The sequence below is a fragment of the Elephas maximus genome, chromosome 8 (genome assembly GCF_024166365.1).
Source record: "Elephas maximus indicus isolate mEleMax1 chromosome 8, mEleMax1 primary haplotype, whole genome shotgun sequence".
Lineage (NCBI taxonomy): Eukaryota > Metazoa > Chordata > Mammalia > Proboscidea > Elephantidae > Elephas > Elephas maximus.
This window is the reverse complement of record NC_064826.1, coordinates 61,992,787-62,013,065: the sequence shown is the minus strand read 5'-3', so window position 1 is coordinate 62,013,065 and position 20,279 is coordinate 61,992,787. Positions and strand designations below refer to the sequence as shown.

At 35.4% G+C, this 20,279-nt stretch overlaps 1 protein-coding gene across 7 annotated transcripts in view; it reads right to left on the bottom strand.

Moving 5' to 3' along the window:
• Positions 1-20,279, bottom strand: part of AKAP9 (A-kinase anchoring protein 9) — a 157,714-nt gene that overhangs the window by 103,464 nt on the left and 33,971 nt on the right. For all 7 annotated transcript variants that reach the window (XM_049893999.1, XM_049894000.1, XM_049894004.1 and 4 more), the window contains 6 exons: positions 19,839-19,994; positions 18,779-18,976; positions 14,293-16,683; positions 9,293-9,506; positions 7,953-8,148; positions 6,626-6,722 (listed from right to left, as the gene is read on the bottom strand). In XM_049893999.1, the coding sequence (XP_049749956.1) occupies positions 6,626-6,722; positions 7,953-8,148; positions 9,293-9,506; positions 14,293-16,683; positions 18,779-18,976; positions 19,839-19,994 (3,252 nt within the window). The remainder of the gene's footprint in view (positions 1-6,625; positions 6,723-7,952; positions 8,149-9,292; positions 9,507-14,292; positions 16,684-18,778; positions 18,977-19,838; positions 19,995-20,279) is intronic.

Sequence of the window (20,279 nt, the reverse complement as noted above, 5' to 3'; positions counted from 1 at the left end):
AGAAACAGAGAAAGAAAGGAGTAATAACCAGAGAGAAGGGATTGCACCTCCTGGTGGTCAGGTTGATCAATACATGATATCACACCTGAGTTGCAGTGCCCACTGGTGGACAGAATGACCACAGTGTACTCCCTGGTGTTTGGGAGATACTGAAAGTCGAAAACCGAGATCTAGAACTTTTGAATCCTCACTCAACCAGGAGGGATAAAGAGCTACCATAGAGAGGAAGAGGAAATGGTAAGCAAAGGCTGAAGGTTCTTCCTGCCTAAGAGTTTCTTGCAGAAAGCAGTGTGGGCAAAAAACACCAACACCAGAGGAAACTGATAAAAGTTAAAACCCTCAAAAAACAATGCCCCAACAAAACATCACAAGACACACAAAGAGATGAAAAACAATGGCCCTTCCAAATGAACACGACAAAGGGCATGAAGGCTATTAGGGATGACCACATGATGAAAAAAAAAAAATGGAAGAATATAATGTAACAACATTAAATATAATTAAAGAATGAAGGAAAAACATAGACAAAGAACAAAAAGAAATAAGGAAAACAAAGCAAGAACAAAGTGAGGATCTAAAAAAAGTTACTGCAAATGAAAAGGGTAATAACTGAAATGAGAAACACAACTGGAGGATTTACCGACAAATCTATAATCAGGCAGAAAAAAAAATCAGTGAATTAGAGGATAAGATAGTTAAAATTACAGACGCTGAAGAGGAGTAACAGCAGAGGATCAAGAAGACTGAGTACGGATTAAAGGAATTATGGGACAACAAAAGCCTAATACATATCATGGACATTCTAGAAGGATATAAGGGAGAGAAAGAGACAAAAAGAAGTGCCAATTTTTTTTCAGAAACATTGGAGGCCAGAAGGCAATGAATGATATATTTAAAGTGCTGAAAGAAAAAAAAAAACTATCAACCAAGAACATTACAACCACTGAAACTATCATTCAAGAATGAGGGTGAAATTAAAACATTCCTAGACAAACAGAAGCTGAGAGTTCAGATCCACCATAATAAGAGGAGTTCTATAGATGGGAAAAAACACTAGAAAGTAATTCAAAAGCTATACATAAAAAGAAAGGTCCCTAATAAAGAGAAATGCATGGACAAGTATAACATCTACTAATAAGGTATTCATGCTTGATAATTCTAAACGTTTTGTCCTTCATTTTTTTTTAATAAATATATAAAAAACAAGGATAAAATTATGCTACAGGGCACATGACATATAGACGAAATTAGTGATAACAACAACAAAAGGGGGGAAGAATGGTATAGATACCGAATTTCTTCTATGTTACTGAAATTCAGTTGGTATCAACTTACCATAAAACCAAAAAAACCAAACTCATTGCTATCGAGTTGATTCCAACTCATGGTGACCCTATAGGAGAGAGTAGAAGTGCCCCACATGGTTTCCAAGGAGCGCCTGGTGGATTCGAACTGCTGACCTTTTGGCGAGCAGGTGTAGCTCTTATAACCACTACGCCACCAGGGTTTCTAACTTACCACAGAATAGTACAAATACAAGCTGTTAAATGTAATATTCATGGTAACCACTAAGAAAATATATTAAAAAACATACAGAAAAGGAAAGAAGGGAACCAAAAAGTCTCACTACAATAAACAAAATACAAAAGCAAGCAGCAGTAAAGGATAAAGAAAAAGGAGGCTTAAGACACACACACACACACACACACACACGGAATAACAACAAAATGACAGAAGTAAGTCACATCTTAAGAGTAATGACGGTGAACATGAATGGACTAAACACTTCAAACAAAAGGCAGAGAGTGGCTGAATGGATTTGAAAAAAATGATCCAACAATATGCTGTTTACAGGAGACATACCTTAAACCCAAGGACACAAGTAAGTTGAAAGTGAAAGGATAGAAAAAATATTCCATGCAAATAACAGCCAAAAGAGCTAGGTTGGCAATCTTAATATCACACAAAGTAGACATTAAGATAAAATCTGTTAGAAGACATAAAGATAGACATTATATAATGATAAAAGCATCAATTAATAAAGAAGATTTAATGACATAAATACATTCGCACCCAACATCAGGGTACCTAAATATATAAAGTAAACACTGATAGAAACAGATAGTACTACAGTAATAGTTGGAGACTTCAAGACACCACTTTGAATACTGGACAGAACATCTAGAAAGAAGATCAACATGGAAACAGAGGACCTGAATGACATTATAAAGCAACTAGACTTACAGATATATATACAGAACACTCCACCCAAAAACAACCCAATGCACATTCTGCTCCACTGTACATGGATTATTCTCCAGGACAGAGCACACGTTAGGTTACAAAGCAATTTCAAAAGACTGAATTATACAAAGTATTTTCTCTGACCACAGTGGAGTGAAGCTAGAAATCAATAAAAGGAAAAAAACCTAGAAAATACACAAACATATGGAAATTAAAAAACACACTATTAAATTACCAATGGGTCAAGGAAGAAATCAAAAGAGAAATCACAAATTTCCTAGAGTCAAATGAAAGCACAACATACAAAACGTATGGGATGCAGGGAAGGCAGTACTCAGAGGGAAACTTATAGCCTACGCAGAAAAAAGAAGAAAGATCTCAAATTAACAACCTAACTCAATAACTCCAAAAACTAGGAAGAGAAGAACAAACTAGGTGCCCACTCTCACCAGTTCCATTCAATATTGTATTAGAAATTTTAGCCAGAGCAATAAGACAAGAAAAAGAAATAAAAGGGATCCAGATTAGAAAAGAAAAAGTAAAATTATCTCTATTCACTGATGATATGATTTACATATAGAAAATCCCAAAGGGTCCACAAGAAAATTTCTAGAGCTAATAGAGGAACTTAGGAGAAGTTGCAGGGCACAAGGTCAACACACAAATATCAGATGGGTTTCTATACATGAGCAATGAGAAACCTGGAAGGGAAATTAGAAAAACAATTATATTCCCAATAGCATCTAGGAGAATTAAAATACCTAGGAATAAATCTAACCAGAGATGTGAAGGACTTATACAATGAAAACTATACAACACTGTTGAAAGAGATTAAAGAAGACTGAAATAAATGGAAAGATCTTCCATGTTCATGGATTGTAGGACTTACTATTGTTAAAATGTCAGTACTACCCAAAGCAATGTACAGATTTGATGCAATCCCAATCAAAATTCCAAAAGCCTTCTTTACAGAAATAGAAAAACCAATCCTCAACTTTATATGGAATGGCAAGAAGCCCCAAATAGCTAAAGCAATGCTGAAAGAGAAGAATAAAGTAGGATGACTCACATTTCCTGATTTTAAAACATACTATACTGCTGTATATCAACTGCAACAAGTGGTTTGGTTTGGGATACAGCCACAGTAATCAAAACAGCCTGGTACTTGTGTAACAGACACACAGACCAATGGACTACAACAGAAAGTTCAGAAATAAACCCACATCTCTATGGTCAGCTGATTTTTTACTAGGGCACTAGCTTCATTCAACAGGGAAAGAAGAGTCACTTCAATAAATGGTGCTGTGAAAATTGGATTCCCACATGCAGAAAAATGAAACAGGATCCATGCCTTACATCATACACAAAAACAAATTCAAAATGGATTAAGGATCTAAATGTGCAAACTAAAACCATAAAACTGTTAGAAGAAAAAGCAGGGGCAATGCTGTCAGGCCTAGCTTTTAACAATGGACTATCTAACATAATAACAAAAGCACAAACAGCAGAAGACAAAATAAATAAATGGAACCTCATAAAAATTAAAAACTTTTGTTCACCAAAAGACTTTACCAAAAAAGTGAAAAGATAAGCTACTGACTGGAAGAATACATTTGGAAACTTATATCTGACAAGAATGTAATAACAAAAAAATACATAAAACTTTGACAACAAAACAACAAAAAGACAAATAACCCAATCATAAAATGGGCAAAGGACTTTGATAAACATTTCACCAAAGAGGACATTAAAATGGGCACCAAACACATGAAAAGATGCTCAGTGTCATTAGCCATCATAGAGATGCAAATCAAAACTAAAATGGGACAGCATTTCACTCCCACTAGCATGGCTAAGCTTAAAAAAAAAAACAAAAAACTAACGAATGCTGACAAGGGTGTGGGAAAACTGGAACCCTTACCTATTGCTGGTGGGAATGCAAAATGGCACAGCTGTTGTGGAGCGCAGTGCAGCGGTTCCCCAAAAACATAAATATAGAACTACCATATGACCCAGTATTCCACTCCTAGGTATACACACAAAAGACTTGAAAGCAGAGACTCAAACAGAGACTTGCTCACCAAAGTTTACTGCTACACTAGTCACAAAAGCCAAAAGGTGGAAACAACCTCATGACCATCGGGAGATGAATGGATAAACAAAATGTGGTATATACATACAATGGAATACTACTCAATCAGTAGGAGAGATGAAGTCTTGATACGTGTTACGATATGGATGGAGATGGAAGACATTACACTGAGTGAAATAAGTCAAGCACAAGAGGGCAAATATTGTATAACCTCACTTATTTAAAAATACAAGAGAAGACAAATGCATAGAGAACAAAATTTATTAGTGGTTACCAGGGGTAGAGGGAGGTGGGTGATGGAAATCTCACACTGAATAAGGATAGGGCAGCACAGCAATTATTGTAATTGCTGTTAATAAACTGTACACTTGTAAAAAGCTGAATTGGCAAAAGCTGTATGATACATATATTTACAATGTCAACAACAAAAAAAAGGTAGCTACTGAGGCTGCTTATTATGTCCAACCAAAAACCTCTTCGGATTTGGTTCCTTGGTTTGGAGGTTTAGGGTTATGGTTTATGGGATATCCCAGTTACCTGGCCTAATAACATGTTTAGTGCTTCTGTTCTATCTCCTAGTTTGTTGCATACAGCCTGGGTCTTAAAAGCTTGCAAGCAGCCCTCTAAGACACAAAATTGGTCTCAATTCGCATGGAGCAACAGAGAAAGAGGAGTCAGGAATAGAAGGAGGATACGGTATGTGTGGCTCCTTTGCCATGAGACAAGAAGAACTGGATGGTGCCTGGCTACCATTACTGAACATTTTGATCAAAGATTCTATAGAAGAATCCTGATCAAAAGAGGGAAATGTAGCACAGCATTTCAAATTCTCATAGACAACAGATATCCTGGAGCCATGAAGGCTGGATGAACCTCTGAAACTCCTGAGATAATCTTTCAACCTTAAACCAAAAATATCCCCTGAGGTCTTCTTAAAAGTGAACAAGAGTTTAGCCTGACAGCAAAAAATGTTTGCCTTAAACAATATGCTCTTTTAAGAACTATCTATATGGGATCAAAGTGACAAGAGTAATTTGAAGGATTAGATAGGAACCCTAGAGGCAGTGAATTTATGTTAATGGGGGAGGAACAACTTAGAAGAGGAAGGTGAGAATGGTTGCAAAACATGAAGAATGTAATCAATGTCACTAAATGGTACATGTAGAAACTGTTGAATTAGTGTACGTTTTGCTGTGTATATTCTCAACAACAATTAAAAAAAAATCAAAAAAACCCTTCAGATCTGAAGAATGAAGAAAACTAAAGATACAAGGGAAAGGTCAGTCCAAAGGATTAATGGACCACATTTACCATGGCCTCCACCAGAATGAGTCCAGTACAACTAGATGGTGTCCGGCTACCACCGACTGCTTTCACAGAGGTCACAATAGAGGGCCCCGGACAGAGCTGGAGAAAAATACGGAACAAAATTCTAACTCAAAAAGAAACACCAGACTTGCATGCATGACAGAGACTGGAGAAACCCTGAGAGTATGGCCTCCGGATACCCTTTCAGCTCAGAAATGAAGTCACTCCTGAGGTTCACCCTTCAGCCACAGATTTAACAGGTCCATGGAATAAAGCAAGACTAAAGAGGCAGGGCCTGGAATGCAGGAGCAAACAGTAAAACTGGTAATAGGGAACCCAGGCCTGAGAAGGGAGAGTGTTGACATGTCGTGGGGTTGTTAACCAATGTCATAAAACAATATGTGTACTAACTGTTTAATCAGAAACTAGTTTGTTCTGTAAACTAAAGTACAATTAAAAAAAAACCTTAAAATCTAACTTTGTATTTTTTCTATGCTACAAAAATACTTTAAATTACCTTACTCATATATTCTTCTGGGTCTTTTATGTAAGGTATTACCCTCATACTTAAGCTTACTTGTCAGCAACTACATATTTATTGTTGTTGTTGTTAGGTACTGTAGAGTTGGTTCCGAATGAAACACTGCCCGGTCCTGTGCCAGCCTCACAATCATTGTTATGCTTGAGCCCATTCTGCTATTAAGTAAGGTTTTCACTGGTTAATTCTTTTCAGAAGTGGACCACCAGGTCCTTCTTCCTAGTCTGTCTTAGTATGGAAGCTCAGCTGAAACCTGTCCCCTATGGGTGACCCTACTGGTATTTGAATACTGGTGGCATAGCTTTCAGCATCACAGCAACAGGTAAGCCCCCACAGTACAACAAACTAACATATTTATGGGATAATTAGTAAACCACAGACATAAAAATGATAGCATGAAAAACAAACAGGTCAATGTATATAACAGTTTAAAGATATAATACCTCTACGGTACCATCAACATTCTGTTGAAGACAACTTCCAGGGTGAATTGTTTTCCGTACATCAGATTCAGCAATTACCACTGAATCAACAGAGAAGCTAAACACAAATTAAAAAGTGCAAAAGAATTAGAATTGTGTGTTTTGCTATTAATCCAAATTTATAACCCGCAAAAAATGTGTATTGGGGTTGTTGCTGTTAGGTATTACTGAGTTGATTTCAACTCATAGCAACCCCACGAGACAGAGCAGAACTGTCCCATAAGGTTTTCTAGGCTATAATCTTTATTGGAGCAGATTGCCAGGTCTCTCTCCTACGGAGCTGCTGGGTGGGCTTGAGCCATCAACCTTTCAGTTAGCATCACCAAGGCTCCTTGTATATTGGGGTCAAGGGTTATAAGTATTGTAAACTAAAAAATATTTTGACTGCTTTTTCCACTTGAAAGTAAAATAACACAATTTAATGATAGAGTATTTTAACATATCATTAAATTTTGTGCCATTTCATAGCCTCCTTTAAACTGTATGACATGGAGCTATTTATAAAAAATAAACAACACAAACCACTTGCCATGGTGTCAGTTCTGACAAATGGCAACCCCACCTGTTTCAGAGAACTGCCCTCCACAGGGTTTTCATGGCTGTGACCTTTCGGGAGCAGTTTGCCAGCCCTTTCTTCTGAGGCTCCTCTTGGTAGGTTCAAACCACCAACCTTTTGGTTAGCTGCCCAGCACTTAACCCTCTGCCCCACCCAGGGACTTCTTGATCATTAGACAACGAAGTGGAGGAAGTCTAGTCATGACTGGCAGGATCATACTTTATATATTACCCACAGCAAATTAACGAAGACTAGACATAAAATAGGAAACCCTGGTGGCGTAGTAGTTAAGTGCTACGGCTGCTAACCAAAGGGTCAACAGTTCGAATCCGCCAGGCGCTCCCTGGAAACTCTACAGGGCAGTTATATTCTGTCCTATAGAGTCACTATGAGTCAGAATTGACTCGATGGCACTGGGTTTGGGTTTTTTTTTTGGTTAGACATAAGATAAACAACAAATGCACACAAACCACCTAATTTAATCTGACAGATTATAAACAATCAGCATCTTTACGTAAACATAGCAAAATTCCTATAATAAAATGTCTGGTTTACACTGACATTTTATACATTTCAAAGAATACAGAATTATCTTATTTCTTCATACTACTACATTCTACCTCTTTCAAGGAACTTTGCTTTAGCTACTTTTTTTCCTTAAAACCACCACGATTCCTATGAATATTACAGAGCTACAAATACTGTTGGATGAAATTATAAGCAGATAGATACCTTGGCTGAAGAGAGGACTCACTAACAGCCTGAAGCCTCTCCTGCAAGGAATGGATCTCTGCTCCATAGTTTTCTTCCGTTTCTTTCAATTGTTGCTGCAAAGAGGATGTGAGGTTTTCTAATTCTTGAACTTGTTCTTCAAGTTGTTTCATTTTTTTGATATCTTGCAGAGATAACTTGTTTTTATGATTGGCATCTAAGTTATATGAATAAAAGAAAACGTACATTTCAATACAATTTTCTTACTGAAATACCATAATCACTTTTTTTTTTTTTTGCAGAGAATATTCATTTTTCTTTGGAAAGAAATGTTTTCAAGTGGTAATAGCTCAGATTTCAGTTTACCCTCATTCTAACTGATGAAAACCAGAAAATACAAATAACACAATTCAAGATTATATCTTCTATACTCATGACTGTAGTACTCCTAAACCTACCAATGTTATGTCTTTAAAACAATTTAGAATCATAGAATGTAAGAAGCGGTAACTTGTTCTATAATTGTTGGTGACTAGAAATACTCTCTATCCAGTTACACAAGCCAGAAATCTGGAATCATGCTCAGTCCCTCCCCCTCTGACTGCTAAAATCACCTGTAGACTACAGCCTACCTCTTCAACTCTTTCCTTCCCTCCTCAATGACACTGTCTTAGTTCATTCAATATCTTATTGTTTATCAGAATTACTGCCAAAGTTGCTTAATTGGACTTCCCACCACGAATCCTGCCTCCCCCAATTAATTCCAATGTATTATCTTAAAGAAATCGAAGCCACCTCCCCTGTTTAAAATCAGGCAGTCTGTTTTATCACCAACAGCATAAAGCTTAAGCATGCTTCATCCAGGTCATATAAAGCTTTTTCTGATCAAGATCCTGCCTATCATCCTGGTTTAAACCCTCCTACTTTCTCATACATCCTGAACTCTCAATTCTCCAAGATGCAGTATCTCATACTTCTGTCCTTTAGACGCCAAAGTCTTCTCTAAGATTCCAATCTCCCTGTTCCTGCCCACAGTCACCATAACTAACCCTCCCAGGAGGCACTAGACTTTTCTCCTCTCCTTCCAGTCTCTCTATTCATTCTGCTATTACAGAAATTGTGCTGTTGTTTTCTAATAGTTAGATTTTCTTCAAATATGCTTTCCCACTGGATTGTGGCTTCAGTGATTTTAGCTTCCTCGGGCACTAAATGAACGTCCAGTGATTATATGAATAAAAGACCCCAGGACTGGGATACACAGCTGCCTTCCTCTATGGGTTCCATAATAACAAAACAGTGAGATGGGCTTATGTCATACTTATTTGCCTCAAGGTACTTATGATTTTGTCAGAACCATTTACCTGTTTCTTCTGTTTTTATATTCTGTAGCTCTAACTGGTGTATTTTCTGAAGTTCCTTGATCATTTCCTCTTGAGCGGAAATAAGTTCCTCTTTAAGACTGCAAAGAGCTTTATCTTTTTCATTTTCCATATATTCACGAACCTGATCCACATGAGTTGAGTAAACCAGGGAGAGGCATATGCGTTGGGCTTCCATCTGTAGCCTTAAATCATTCTTAAAGTGAAGGTATACGTGCATTAGAAATTTTAAAATGACAAGTCAAATTATTTAACTTCTAATAGTCATAAATTAATAGTCCAAATACTAACTGCGAAGGGGGGAAAATACATGAAATTTTAGTTTAAGAAATTATATGAGCTAAAGTCTAATTTTTTTTCCCATCATTCTGTTGCACTGATCTACTTTTCTAAGAACGTAGCACAGTGTTTTCATTACTTCAACTTTATTTACAGTAAATTTTGATATCTGGTATAGCTACTACTGCCTCATCTTTTATTTTTGTTTAAAAATAATTTTTTAAATGTAGAGAAATGTAAAGAATAATCTAAGAAACACTATGTACTCAGAACCCAAATTAACAAAAACTATCATCTTGTCTTATTTTTGCTTCAGCTCATTATCCCCTCCCTACACCTCTCTTTTGTCTGTTTTAGAAATAAAACAAATAAAATTGTACTACACTATGTTCACATTAAGGAGCCCTGATGGCACAGTGGTTAAAGCACTCAGCTGCTAACCGAAAGGTTGGCAGTTCGAACCTACCAACTGCTCTGCTGGAGAAACATGTGGCAGCCTGCTTCCATAAAAACTTACAGCCTCGAAAAGCCAGTAGGGCCATTCTACTCTGTTCTATAGGGTTACTACTGGATGGCAATGGTTTTTTATGGCGATGTTCCCATTTGGAGCCCTGGTTACTCAGTAGTTATTAGCTGCTAACCTAAAGATCAAAGGTTCGGTTTAAGGTTTGAAGATTATCTCAGGATAACAGTTTCAGGGGTTCATATGGCCTTCATAGCTCCAGGATAACTGGAGTTCATGAGAATTTGAAGTTCTGTTTTACATTTTCCCCCTTTTGAACAGGGTTCTTTTGTAGAATCTTTGTTCAAAATGTTCAGTAATGGTAGCCAGGCACTATCCAATTCTGGTCTCATGGCAAAGAAGGCAGTTGTTCATGGAGGCAATCAGCCACACATAATATATCCTCCTCCAATTCCTGACTCTTCTTCCTCTGTTGCTCCATGTGAACTGAGACCAACTGTTGTGTCTTGGATGGCAGCTTGCAAGCTTTTAAGACCCCAGGCTCTAGCAACACACAAGGAGGTAGAACCAAAAAAAACAAAAACAACCCAACCTGTTGCTGTTGAGCCGATTCCAGTAGAACAGGAGCACTAAACATGTTATTGGGCCAATTAACTGGGATGTCCCATAAGACATGACCCTAAATCTTCAAGGAACCAAATCCCATAAGGTTTTTGGGTATACATAAGCAGCCTCAGCCGCTACTCTTTTTTTTTTTTTGCATTGTTGTAAATATATACATCATACAAATTTTACCGAATTATTTTTGATGTTTTAATTGTATGAATTTACACTGCTATCAGCAGCGTAAGTATGTATCTTTCCACATCCTCAACAACATGCTTTTATTGTCAGACTTATTATGCCAATTTGATGAGTATAAAATGCTATTTTATTATGATACCAATTTGTAAGACTGAAAGTATCATTTCATGTTTTTTGGCCATTTTGGTTTCCTGTTCTGAGACAAGTGTCTGTTCATTATCTTTTGTTCATTTTTATGTTTTTTGGATCTCTTCTTACATAAGTATTCTTTACACAGTCTTGATACTAATCCTTTGTTATTAAATATATGTTGCAAATATCTGGTTCTAGTCCTTAAGCCATTATATTGGTAACCTCTGTATAAAACAAATAATCAGATTTATCAATCTTTTCCTACGTATTTTTGTCTTCATTAAAAGTCCTTCCTTATCTCATGATCCTATTTTATTTTTATAAGCATGTATTTAGCCAATCAGGAGGTTTTTTTTTTTTTAATTAAAGATAGGGATTCTCTAACCTTCTACCCCCAATATCAAAAGCCAATTGTCCCAGAAAGCATTTATTGAACACTGTAAACTTGTCTTGTTGATCTCTTTGCTCATTTCACTCAAGTCTGCTCAAATATTACCTCACCAGAATGGTCCTCTCTGACTTGCCCCATATAAAAACAGCACCCATACCCCATGTCTGAGAGATCTGTTTCCATGCTTTAATTTTTAATTTCCTTCATACCACTCACCTCTACGTTATAGATTTGCCTATCTTATTTATTTAATGTTTGTCTAACTACTCTAAAATATAATTTTCTTCTTTATTGTATATTTTTATTCAGTGTTATATTCCAATGCCTAACAATGCCTGGAATGTAGTAGAGGCTCATTAAGTATTATTAATATGGAATTTTAGAACCTCTTCCACAACATCCCAAAATTTTGCAAGGGTCTGGATCTGTTTTGCAACTTCCATTAAGTTCTGTTGACCTATTTGTCCACCTTTGCATTAAAATCATACCATCTATTATGAGACTGTAGTAAGTCTTGATATTAAATAGGGAAAACTGCCCCCATTTTGATTTTTCTAGGATTTGTCTTGGCTATTCTTGAATATTTACACTTCTACATCAATTTTAGAATCCATCTTTTAAGATCCATGAAAAACCCTGGTGTAATTTTGACTGGAGGAACTATGCTGAATATAGAGATTGATTTGGAGAGACACGACATCTTTATATTTTTTCTCTGTGAATATGGGTATAGTTTTCATTTTAAAAAGTATATGCTAATGGAAGCGAAAAGTGACAAAGAAATTATAAAAAAAGCAAATAATCCACATCTTATTACCATGAATTCAGAACTCTTAGAGTCTAAGGCTATGACCTGATGGACAGTGGGTGAGAAGAACTACAGAAATAACCAGTGCTGAGAACCATTTAAAAGGTTTACTTTTGAGTAGCTGAGGACTAAATAGGGAACTCTCTAGGAAAAAAGTATTGAGCAAGCAAATTAAAAAAGGCTGAAGATGTAATTTGAACTTTCATTCCCTTAAACTTTTCGTGCATCATATACATTTTATGTGGTTAATGTCAGGAAGAAGGCATCTGAGTGACACTGAAATGTCTTTCATAGAGAATAAAATTCTTGGAAAATAGGACCACTTTGACAGATGAACTTCAAATTCAGGTTCTCTCTCCATAATGCTTTTTAAAAAATTTTAAATCATCTCTGGCATTTTTAGGAGCAATTATCACACATTATTATTTTTAAAATGATCCAGATACTTAACAGAGCATTAACAGTTAAACAATTGAAATTTCTTGACTCTATTTAGGTGATTAAAAATGTAAAATATCTCTACATCTGATATATGATCATAATGGGGATAAATTCATTAGAAATAAAAAGAGTAAACTTTCCAATGGCTTCCTACAATACTCAGAATTAAATCTAAACTTACAAAGCCTGTAAAGCTCTCCAAGATCTGCTTTCTTCCTCTTTCTTCAAATTCTTCTTTCATTTTCTCCGTCTCAAAAATTTAACTACACAGGTCTTCATTCTGTTCCTTAAACTTACCAAGCTCATTCCCATGTCTTTAAAACTGCTCTAACCTCCATGGAAGGAATACAGCCAGAATGCTCATTAGAAGCAAGGATGGCAAGACTTCGTCTCATGTACTTCGGACAAATTATCAGGAGGGATCAGTCCCTCGGGAAAGACATCATACTTGGTAAAGTAGAGGGTCAGTGAAAAAGAGGAAGACCCTCAGTGAGATAGATTGACACAGTGACTGCAACAATAGGCTCAAGCATAACAACAACTGTGAAGGTGGCGCAGGACCAGGTAGTGTTTCATTCTGTTGTACACAGGGTCGCCAGGAGTCAGAATCAACTCAGCGGCATGTAACAACAACAATCTCCATGGTGCAGGTTCCTCCCTGCCATTAAGGTCTCAGTCCAAATGTCAATTCCTCCTAAAGACCTTTCTTGACCACCCTATTTAATGCTGTGACCATTCCACTCTATGAAATCATTCTCTATTATATCATCCTGTTTTTTTTTCCCCCATAGGACTTACTGCTATTTATAACTACCCTACTTGTTTCCTCATGTAGTGCCTACCTCCCTCTCTAGAATATATGCTCTTTGAGGGTAGGGAGCTTCTTTCTCTTGTTCACCATTATACTCCTATACCTGGCAATAAATATTGCTGCACAAATAAAGAAACACATAAAGCTTTAGGTAACACCATTATACAGCAGATTCCCAGTGGAATTTTCTTGTTACCTCCACTATCAGTATAAATTGTCAGGGCTGATCGATTATTACTCAAATTACATGCATTCTTTAATATTTTAATTGTATGTAAAGGTGATACTTTACTTTTCTTCAAGTATAATAAAACTGAGAAAAATCTAGGATTTAAATAGAGATTTTTTTCCTAGGGAAATATAACTACGTATATAACTTTTTTCCTATGGAAATATAGCTTCATAACTACAGAACGACTAAGTACTAAAAAGTCTGAGAGCTAACTTTCAGTTGTGGAACCCTGAAAATCCCAGTATGAAATAAAATTCTAAAACTGGTATTTGGCATTGCAATAAAACACTACAAAATAAAATTAGTAACTTTTTTAAAGCTTAAACTCTTGACAAAGTTATTTAAATTCTTGTCTTTTCAAATAAAATGTGACGGCATTAGCGTTTTTTATTTCCTGAGCAGAATGTACAACACAGGCTAATCAAAAGAAAACAACAACAAAAAGAAAACAATGTATAAGAAAAAATAGATAAAATAAATGACAGATGCAAATCAGAGCTACTTTAGTAGGTTCACTTTCACTCTCTTATATACTAATTTATGTTTTATGAAGATGAAAACTTTTCCTAATATGAAATGTACATTTGCACTGTTTTACCATATTTAAACAAGTAAACATACCTGTTCTGATTTAAGTACACTGAGTTCCTGCTGAAGTTTATTATTTTCACTAGGTTCAGTTGCCTGAAGCGTTGATTCATTTGTCACCAATGGCAAGTGATCCAACAGTAACTGTTCTTGTTTGCTTTCTTTCTCAATAGTCGTATTTTCAAAAGGAATTTTATCTTCCTCTGTTACTTTTGATCCTTCACCAAAACCTTTATTTATTTTAGAAATTGACGCTCCAGAGTCCATGCTTGTCAGGGTCACAACTCTGTCCTTAAAACAGCTTGACTGAACATCAAACACATTTACATTTTCTGCTCTATTATGATTAATTATGATTTCTAGCTCTCTACATTTCAATAAAACTTGCTCTTTCTCTTGCTTTAAAGATTTAACTTCTTCACTTAGAACACTAATCTCACCATGTTTCTGTTTCAATTGTTCAGAAAGATCAGACAATCTCTCCGACAGTTCTAATTTTTCTCGCTTGGTTACCTCAAGTTTTTCCATAAGTTCCGTGGTATCTTTCTCAACCACCTCACCAATTTCCAATGTTTCTGCTATAAAAGTTTTATCACCATCAAAGACTGAACTTTTCATTTTCACTATATGTGGATTTATTCTCTGCAAATGATGAAGCTCTTCATTAAGTGCTTTAAGCTTACTTCTATACTCTACTTCTTGTTTGTTTTTACTATCTTCTAAATCAGTTTTTACCTTGAGAAGGCAAGCATACTCTTCCTGTAACTCTTGATAGTTAACTTCAAAGTTTTTTTCAGCAAATGAAAAGGTATTCCTTTGTTTCACAATCTCTTCATTTAGCTGAATACACTGTGTTTTGAGGTTCTCATTTTCCTCTGTAAGCATATCTATTTCTTTTTGCCAGCTACCATCTTTGGATTTGGAAATACTGGAGTCCGTGAAAATGAATCTTTCTTCTTGGTTAACAGAAGTATATATTTTTAACATGTCTTCAAGGGCTTTCTTTTCATCTTTAAGAATGCTATTCTCTGCTTCAAGCTGCGTAAATTTTTCTTGAAGGTCATCCTCTTTTTCTTTCATTTGTTTCTGCAATAATTCAGTTTTAAGTTGTAATTCTTGAACTTCTTGTTCAAGGGTACCCTTTTCCTTTTCTTCCTGCCTGAGTATTTCAATCTCTTTTTGAAGTTCATTGATCTGAAGAGTCATTTCTTCTGATTTTGAATTCATAAGGGACTGCTGTAAATCTTTTAGCTTTGAAATTTCCAAAATTAATTGATTCTGCTTAGTTATCAAATTGTCTTTTTCAAACTGCATGGTTTCTATCTTCTGACTCATTTCATTCTGTAATCCATCTATCTGCTGTTTATAGTGAATGCCTAAGTTGTCTCTAAGTTTTTCAATATTTATTCGATGTTCAATTTCTAAATCTTCCTTCAGTTTGGAAAGTTCTTCTTCATGACTAAATAGAAGTTGTGTTCTCAGCCTCTCTAATTCAGCTTCTTGGGATTCAGCCATTCTGTCTAACACAGCATTCTTTTCTCTTTCTAACATTTCAAGTTTTATCTTGTAATTTGTGACTTCTGCTTCATGTTTTAATTCTAGTTCCTTCCTGGATTCAGATGCAGAAACAATCTCAGCTTTCAAATCTTCCACTGTACTAAGAGACTTATAGGCTTCACTAAGTTTACCTTCTTGTTCAGCTATTGTCTGTCTAGCTCTCTGAATTTGGTCCCTTGAAAAGCTTAATTCTTCTAAAAGGTCTTCAAGCTGTTTCTGTAGAGCAGACTTTTCTCCTGAAATTACTCCTAGTTCTTCCTTGAGTTTTTCCCTTTGAGAGTTAGTATCTTGTAATTTTATATTCAGTTCATTTATTGCCATATTCATTAACTTTATTTGATCTTCATTAACTGTAATATTTGGATATGATCTTAAGGCATTCTCCATTTCTCCCTTATGTCGTGTTTTAAGTTCCTCTATCTGTGACATGTGTTGTTTTATTAACTCTTGTTTCATCTGCACTATCTGCTGCCCATACATTTCATCTAGCTCTGCCCGGAGTTGTTCTAACTTTCTTTGTGTTTCTTGTTCCATTCTTTGTACGATATCATTTTCAAACTGGCTATCTTTATGATTTCTCTTTTGAAGTTCTTCAACTGTCCCCATTAACTGTTTTATTTCCTCAGAACACTGTCTTTCTTTTTGTTTAGAATTAGTCAGCTCTAATTTCATGTTTTTTATCTCTTGGTTCTTTTGTACAACCTGTCCTTGTAATTCTTCTAGAAGTTTATCAGCAGCTGTTGCTTTATCCTTTAGCTCAAGAGCCTTTTTTTCTTCTTCTAATATTTTTGTGTTTAATTCTTCAATGATTGCCTCCTTTTCCAGTATTTCCTTTTTATTTGAGTTTTCCACTTTTTTATTTTGTTCCTTTAGAAAGAAAAAATGAAAATATAAGAATGACAATTTTGGCTTCTGGCAACTTACGTCACTTAACCCCTTAATCAAGAGACTGACAGAAGTCAGCTTTTTACATAATTCTATACAAAGTAGCTGTTGGATCTGCTCCTCAATTTTTCTGAAGACAATTAGACTTGTGTATCTAGCTCTGGAAAAAAGCAGACACTACAGTAGTCTTGGCCTTCTTGGGAGAAAGAAATTTCTCTTATATTGCTCTGAGCCTTACAAGTAAAAGGCTAGATTCTATGCTATATAAACTAACCAAAGCAATGAATGCTATCCTGTGCAGTCCTCTGAAAGAAATTCTGCCAGCTTTTCTCTTAGCATCGCATATTCCATCCTATGTCACCTTATGTTATTATCAAGTGCTGAGCCTTCTTACTTTAACTTTTGCACTATACTTATGACATTAATAACTCACCTTAGTCTTTTTAAAGCCTGGTGTTTTCATCTGTATAAGAGTATGTACAGATAATATTATTTTCTCTATCTCACAGAATATGTTCTATGGCTAAAGTGAAATGAAATATTTTAAGGTACTATATTTTTAATGTACTACATACAAATGCAATATATATATATACACACACATACATACACACACTAGAAAAAAAGTCTATATGGCATTTGGAACCTACAGAAAGTAAAATCAGTTTATGGTAGCCAACTTAAGTTAAATAAAAAATGTCAGCGTTATTACAAAAACCTAACTTTTCCGTTTCCTGATGTTCTATATGGAAAAGACTTTTATTAGTATCACTTAACTCAAAATAGTTCAACTTCTCATATAATTATAACCATAATTCTGCATTCAAATACTGAACAATACAAATTCAGTTATTTACTTTTTTTAGCACCATTTATTTCAAACGTACAGATTGTAAACCACTTATTTTGTGTTGCAAAAGACAGTCCTGTGGTCAAGGAAACAATCCCTCTCTATTTTTAGAAATAGAACTGCGAAAGTGGGAATAATATACTTCTTGCCTAGGATTACTGCACCATAGGAAGTTCAGAGGATTAGGACATGAGAATGAGCCTTTGATCATCAATACAATCTTCTATACTGACTGAGATTACAACAGAGAGTTCTGGACAGAGTGGGAGAAAAATGTACAACAAAAAATTAAATTCACAAAAAAGACCAGACTTACTATTCTGACAGAGCATGGAGGAACCCCCAAGACTGTGGCCATACGACACCATTCTGACCTGAAGTGAAGCCACTCTAGGAGACCACCTTCCAGCCAAACGACAGATAACCCCATAAAATAAACATTAACACCTGTGAGGAACGTGTTCCTTAAAAGAATCAAATATAAGAGATCTAAAGGGCAATATTTGCCCAAAAGCAAAGATGAGAAGGCAGGAAGGTATGAAAAATCAAGACAAAAGGAAAAGAGGCTCCCAGGGCTGAAATGGGGAGAACGCTGACACATTGTGGGGAATGAGGCCAAGGTCATGAAACACTTTATCTACAAACTATCAAATGGGAATCTAATTTGCTCTATAAACTTCCACCTAATGCACAATAGAAATAAACAGGCAAAAAAATACAGTCTTCTAGGGGACCAAGACAGTTTCAACCATCACCCTAATTGTACTTAATAAATGCTAGCTAATACTACTCTTATTATCTAAACAATATTCTTGTTTGTAAAAAGTACTGTATTACATATATTTATTTTTCTAACTAAAACACCTAACATTTCATTTTGCTTTGAAAACACTTATAAAATTTCATAACAATAGCTAAAATAAGTGGAAATACCTTTAGATGAAAAAAATAAAGGATAGAAATTCTGGTTATTTATTTAGATTCTCCTGAGAGTTTGGTTTAAAATGGACTGATTGCTTTCCAGGAACTCGATAATTAGTATTAAAGATGGTATTATTGTGAGACTACCAACGGCTTTTGAAATAATTTATATACCTAAAGAGTTTTCATTAATTATGAAATTTTGCAATCAATGCGCATAACAAAAAGATAAATATTTGTATAAAAATTTTTAAAGTTAATTGCAAAGCTGCTGCAAACTGGTTGACTTCCTTAAAACAAACATACCATTTCATATGCTCTAATTTTCTCCTGTAAGAAACTAATTTGCATTTTGAAGTCTTCTTTCTTTTTTTGATAATCTTCTAACAGGTGGTCTTGTTCTTCCAGCTGTTGCTGATGAGTGAGGATCTGCTGTTTTGCTTGGAGTAAATCTGCAGCTGTACTACTATGAGTGCTGTTTCTCAGAGTTTCACTAGCCTGTAACTTAAAAATAGAAAGAAATCCTGAAGCATTAAAATTCTGAAGTGACTGCATTAGAAAATATACACCTTTTGGGGTATTACTCAGCTCACAATGGCTCTCTGGGAACTGCACTGGATTTACAGGAGAGAAGCTCCAGCAAACATTCTGCCATTGCTGATTGGATGAGTGAAGGCACATTACTCAAGCTGAACCAATAAGATTCTCTTTCTCATGTTAAAGAAGAGAAAGTAGGTCTACTGAGAGACATAAGAGTGATGCAGACATGCAGACAGAAGTGGGGCTGAATGACAGTACTTCCCAGATTCCTGCGGACCTTCCAGTCTCTGGTTCCAATCCCTTTCAAGCACCTTGTGGTATTATTCAGTAAAATAATCCTGCATCCTTACAGTAAATTCCTCTCTATTGCTTCAACTACATCAAATTATTTTCTGTTACTTGTCAGCAGAAATGCTAATTAATACAAGTACATTCCTGTAGCTCTAATTATAGGTAAGTGGAATATATTCAATCTAGTTACCATTGTAGAACCTAAGTGAAATAAAATCATACCGGGGTTGGCAAAGGACAGATGTAACTACCAGTAAATTTCTGCAAAAATCTACCAATTGGCCTTATAAGGTTTTGTCTGATTCCAAAATAGAGACAGAGAAGTAGTACACACATACACAAAAAAAAACCTAACTGCAGGAAATATGAATTACATTATGGGTTAATGTAATAACAGGTATTTACTACCTTTCCCAATGTGGTATCTAATAAGCAAATGGCTCTTTAACAAATTTGGATTTGTTCTGGAAGTGTAAAAATTAAAAAAAAAAATTACTAAAACTCTAATAAATTTTCTTCTATTAGTAATACTTACATGATGGAATTGAATCTGTAATTTCTGACTTTGTTCTGTCAACTCTAAAAATTCTCTCATTGTCTCATCTTTTTCTTTTCTTGCTTGTTGCAAATTAGCAGTGAGCTGGGTTATGATGCCATCTCTTTGTTTAATGGCAGCTTCAAATTCTTGTAACTGAAGGAAACCAGTGGAAAAAATAAGTGACTTATTTTTAAAACAAAATTATTACCATAGGCAACTGTTCTTCAAAAATATGAGATTCAAAATCATCTATATGAGACCAAATGGTCAACATCTACCCTAAAGCAAAGGTGAGAAGGTATGGGAGGGGCAGGGAAGCTAGATTAATGGAAACGAACAAACAGAATGGAAATAATGAGAATGTTGACACATGGTGAAAAATGTAGCCAATGTCACTGAACAAAATGTACAGAAATTAAATGCTCTGTAAACTTTTAC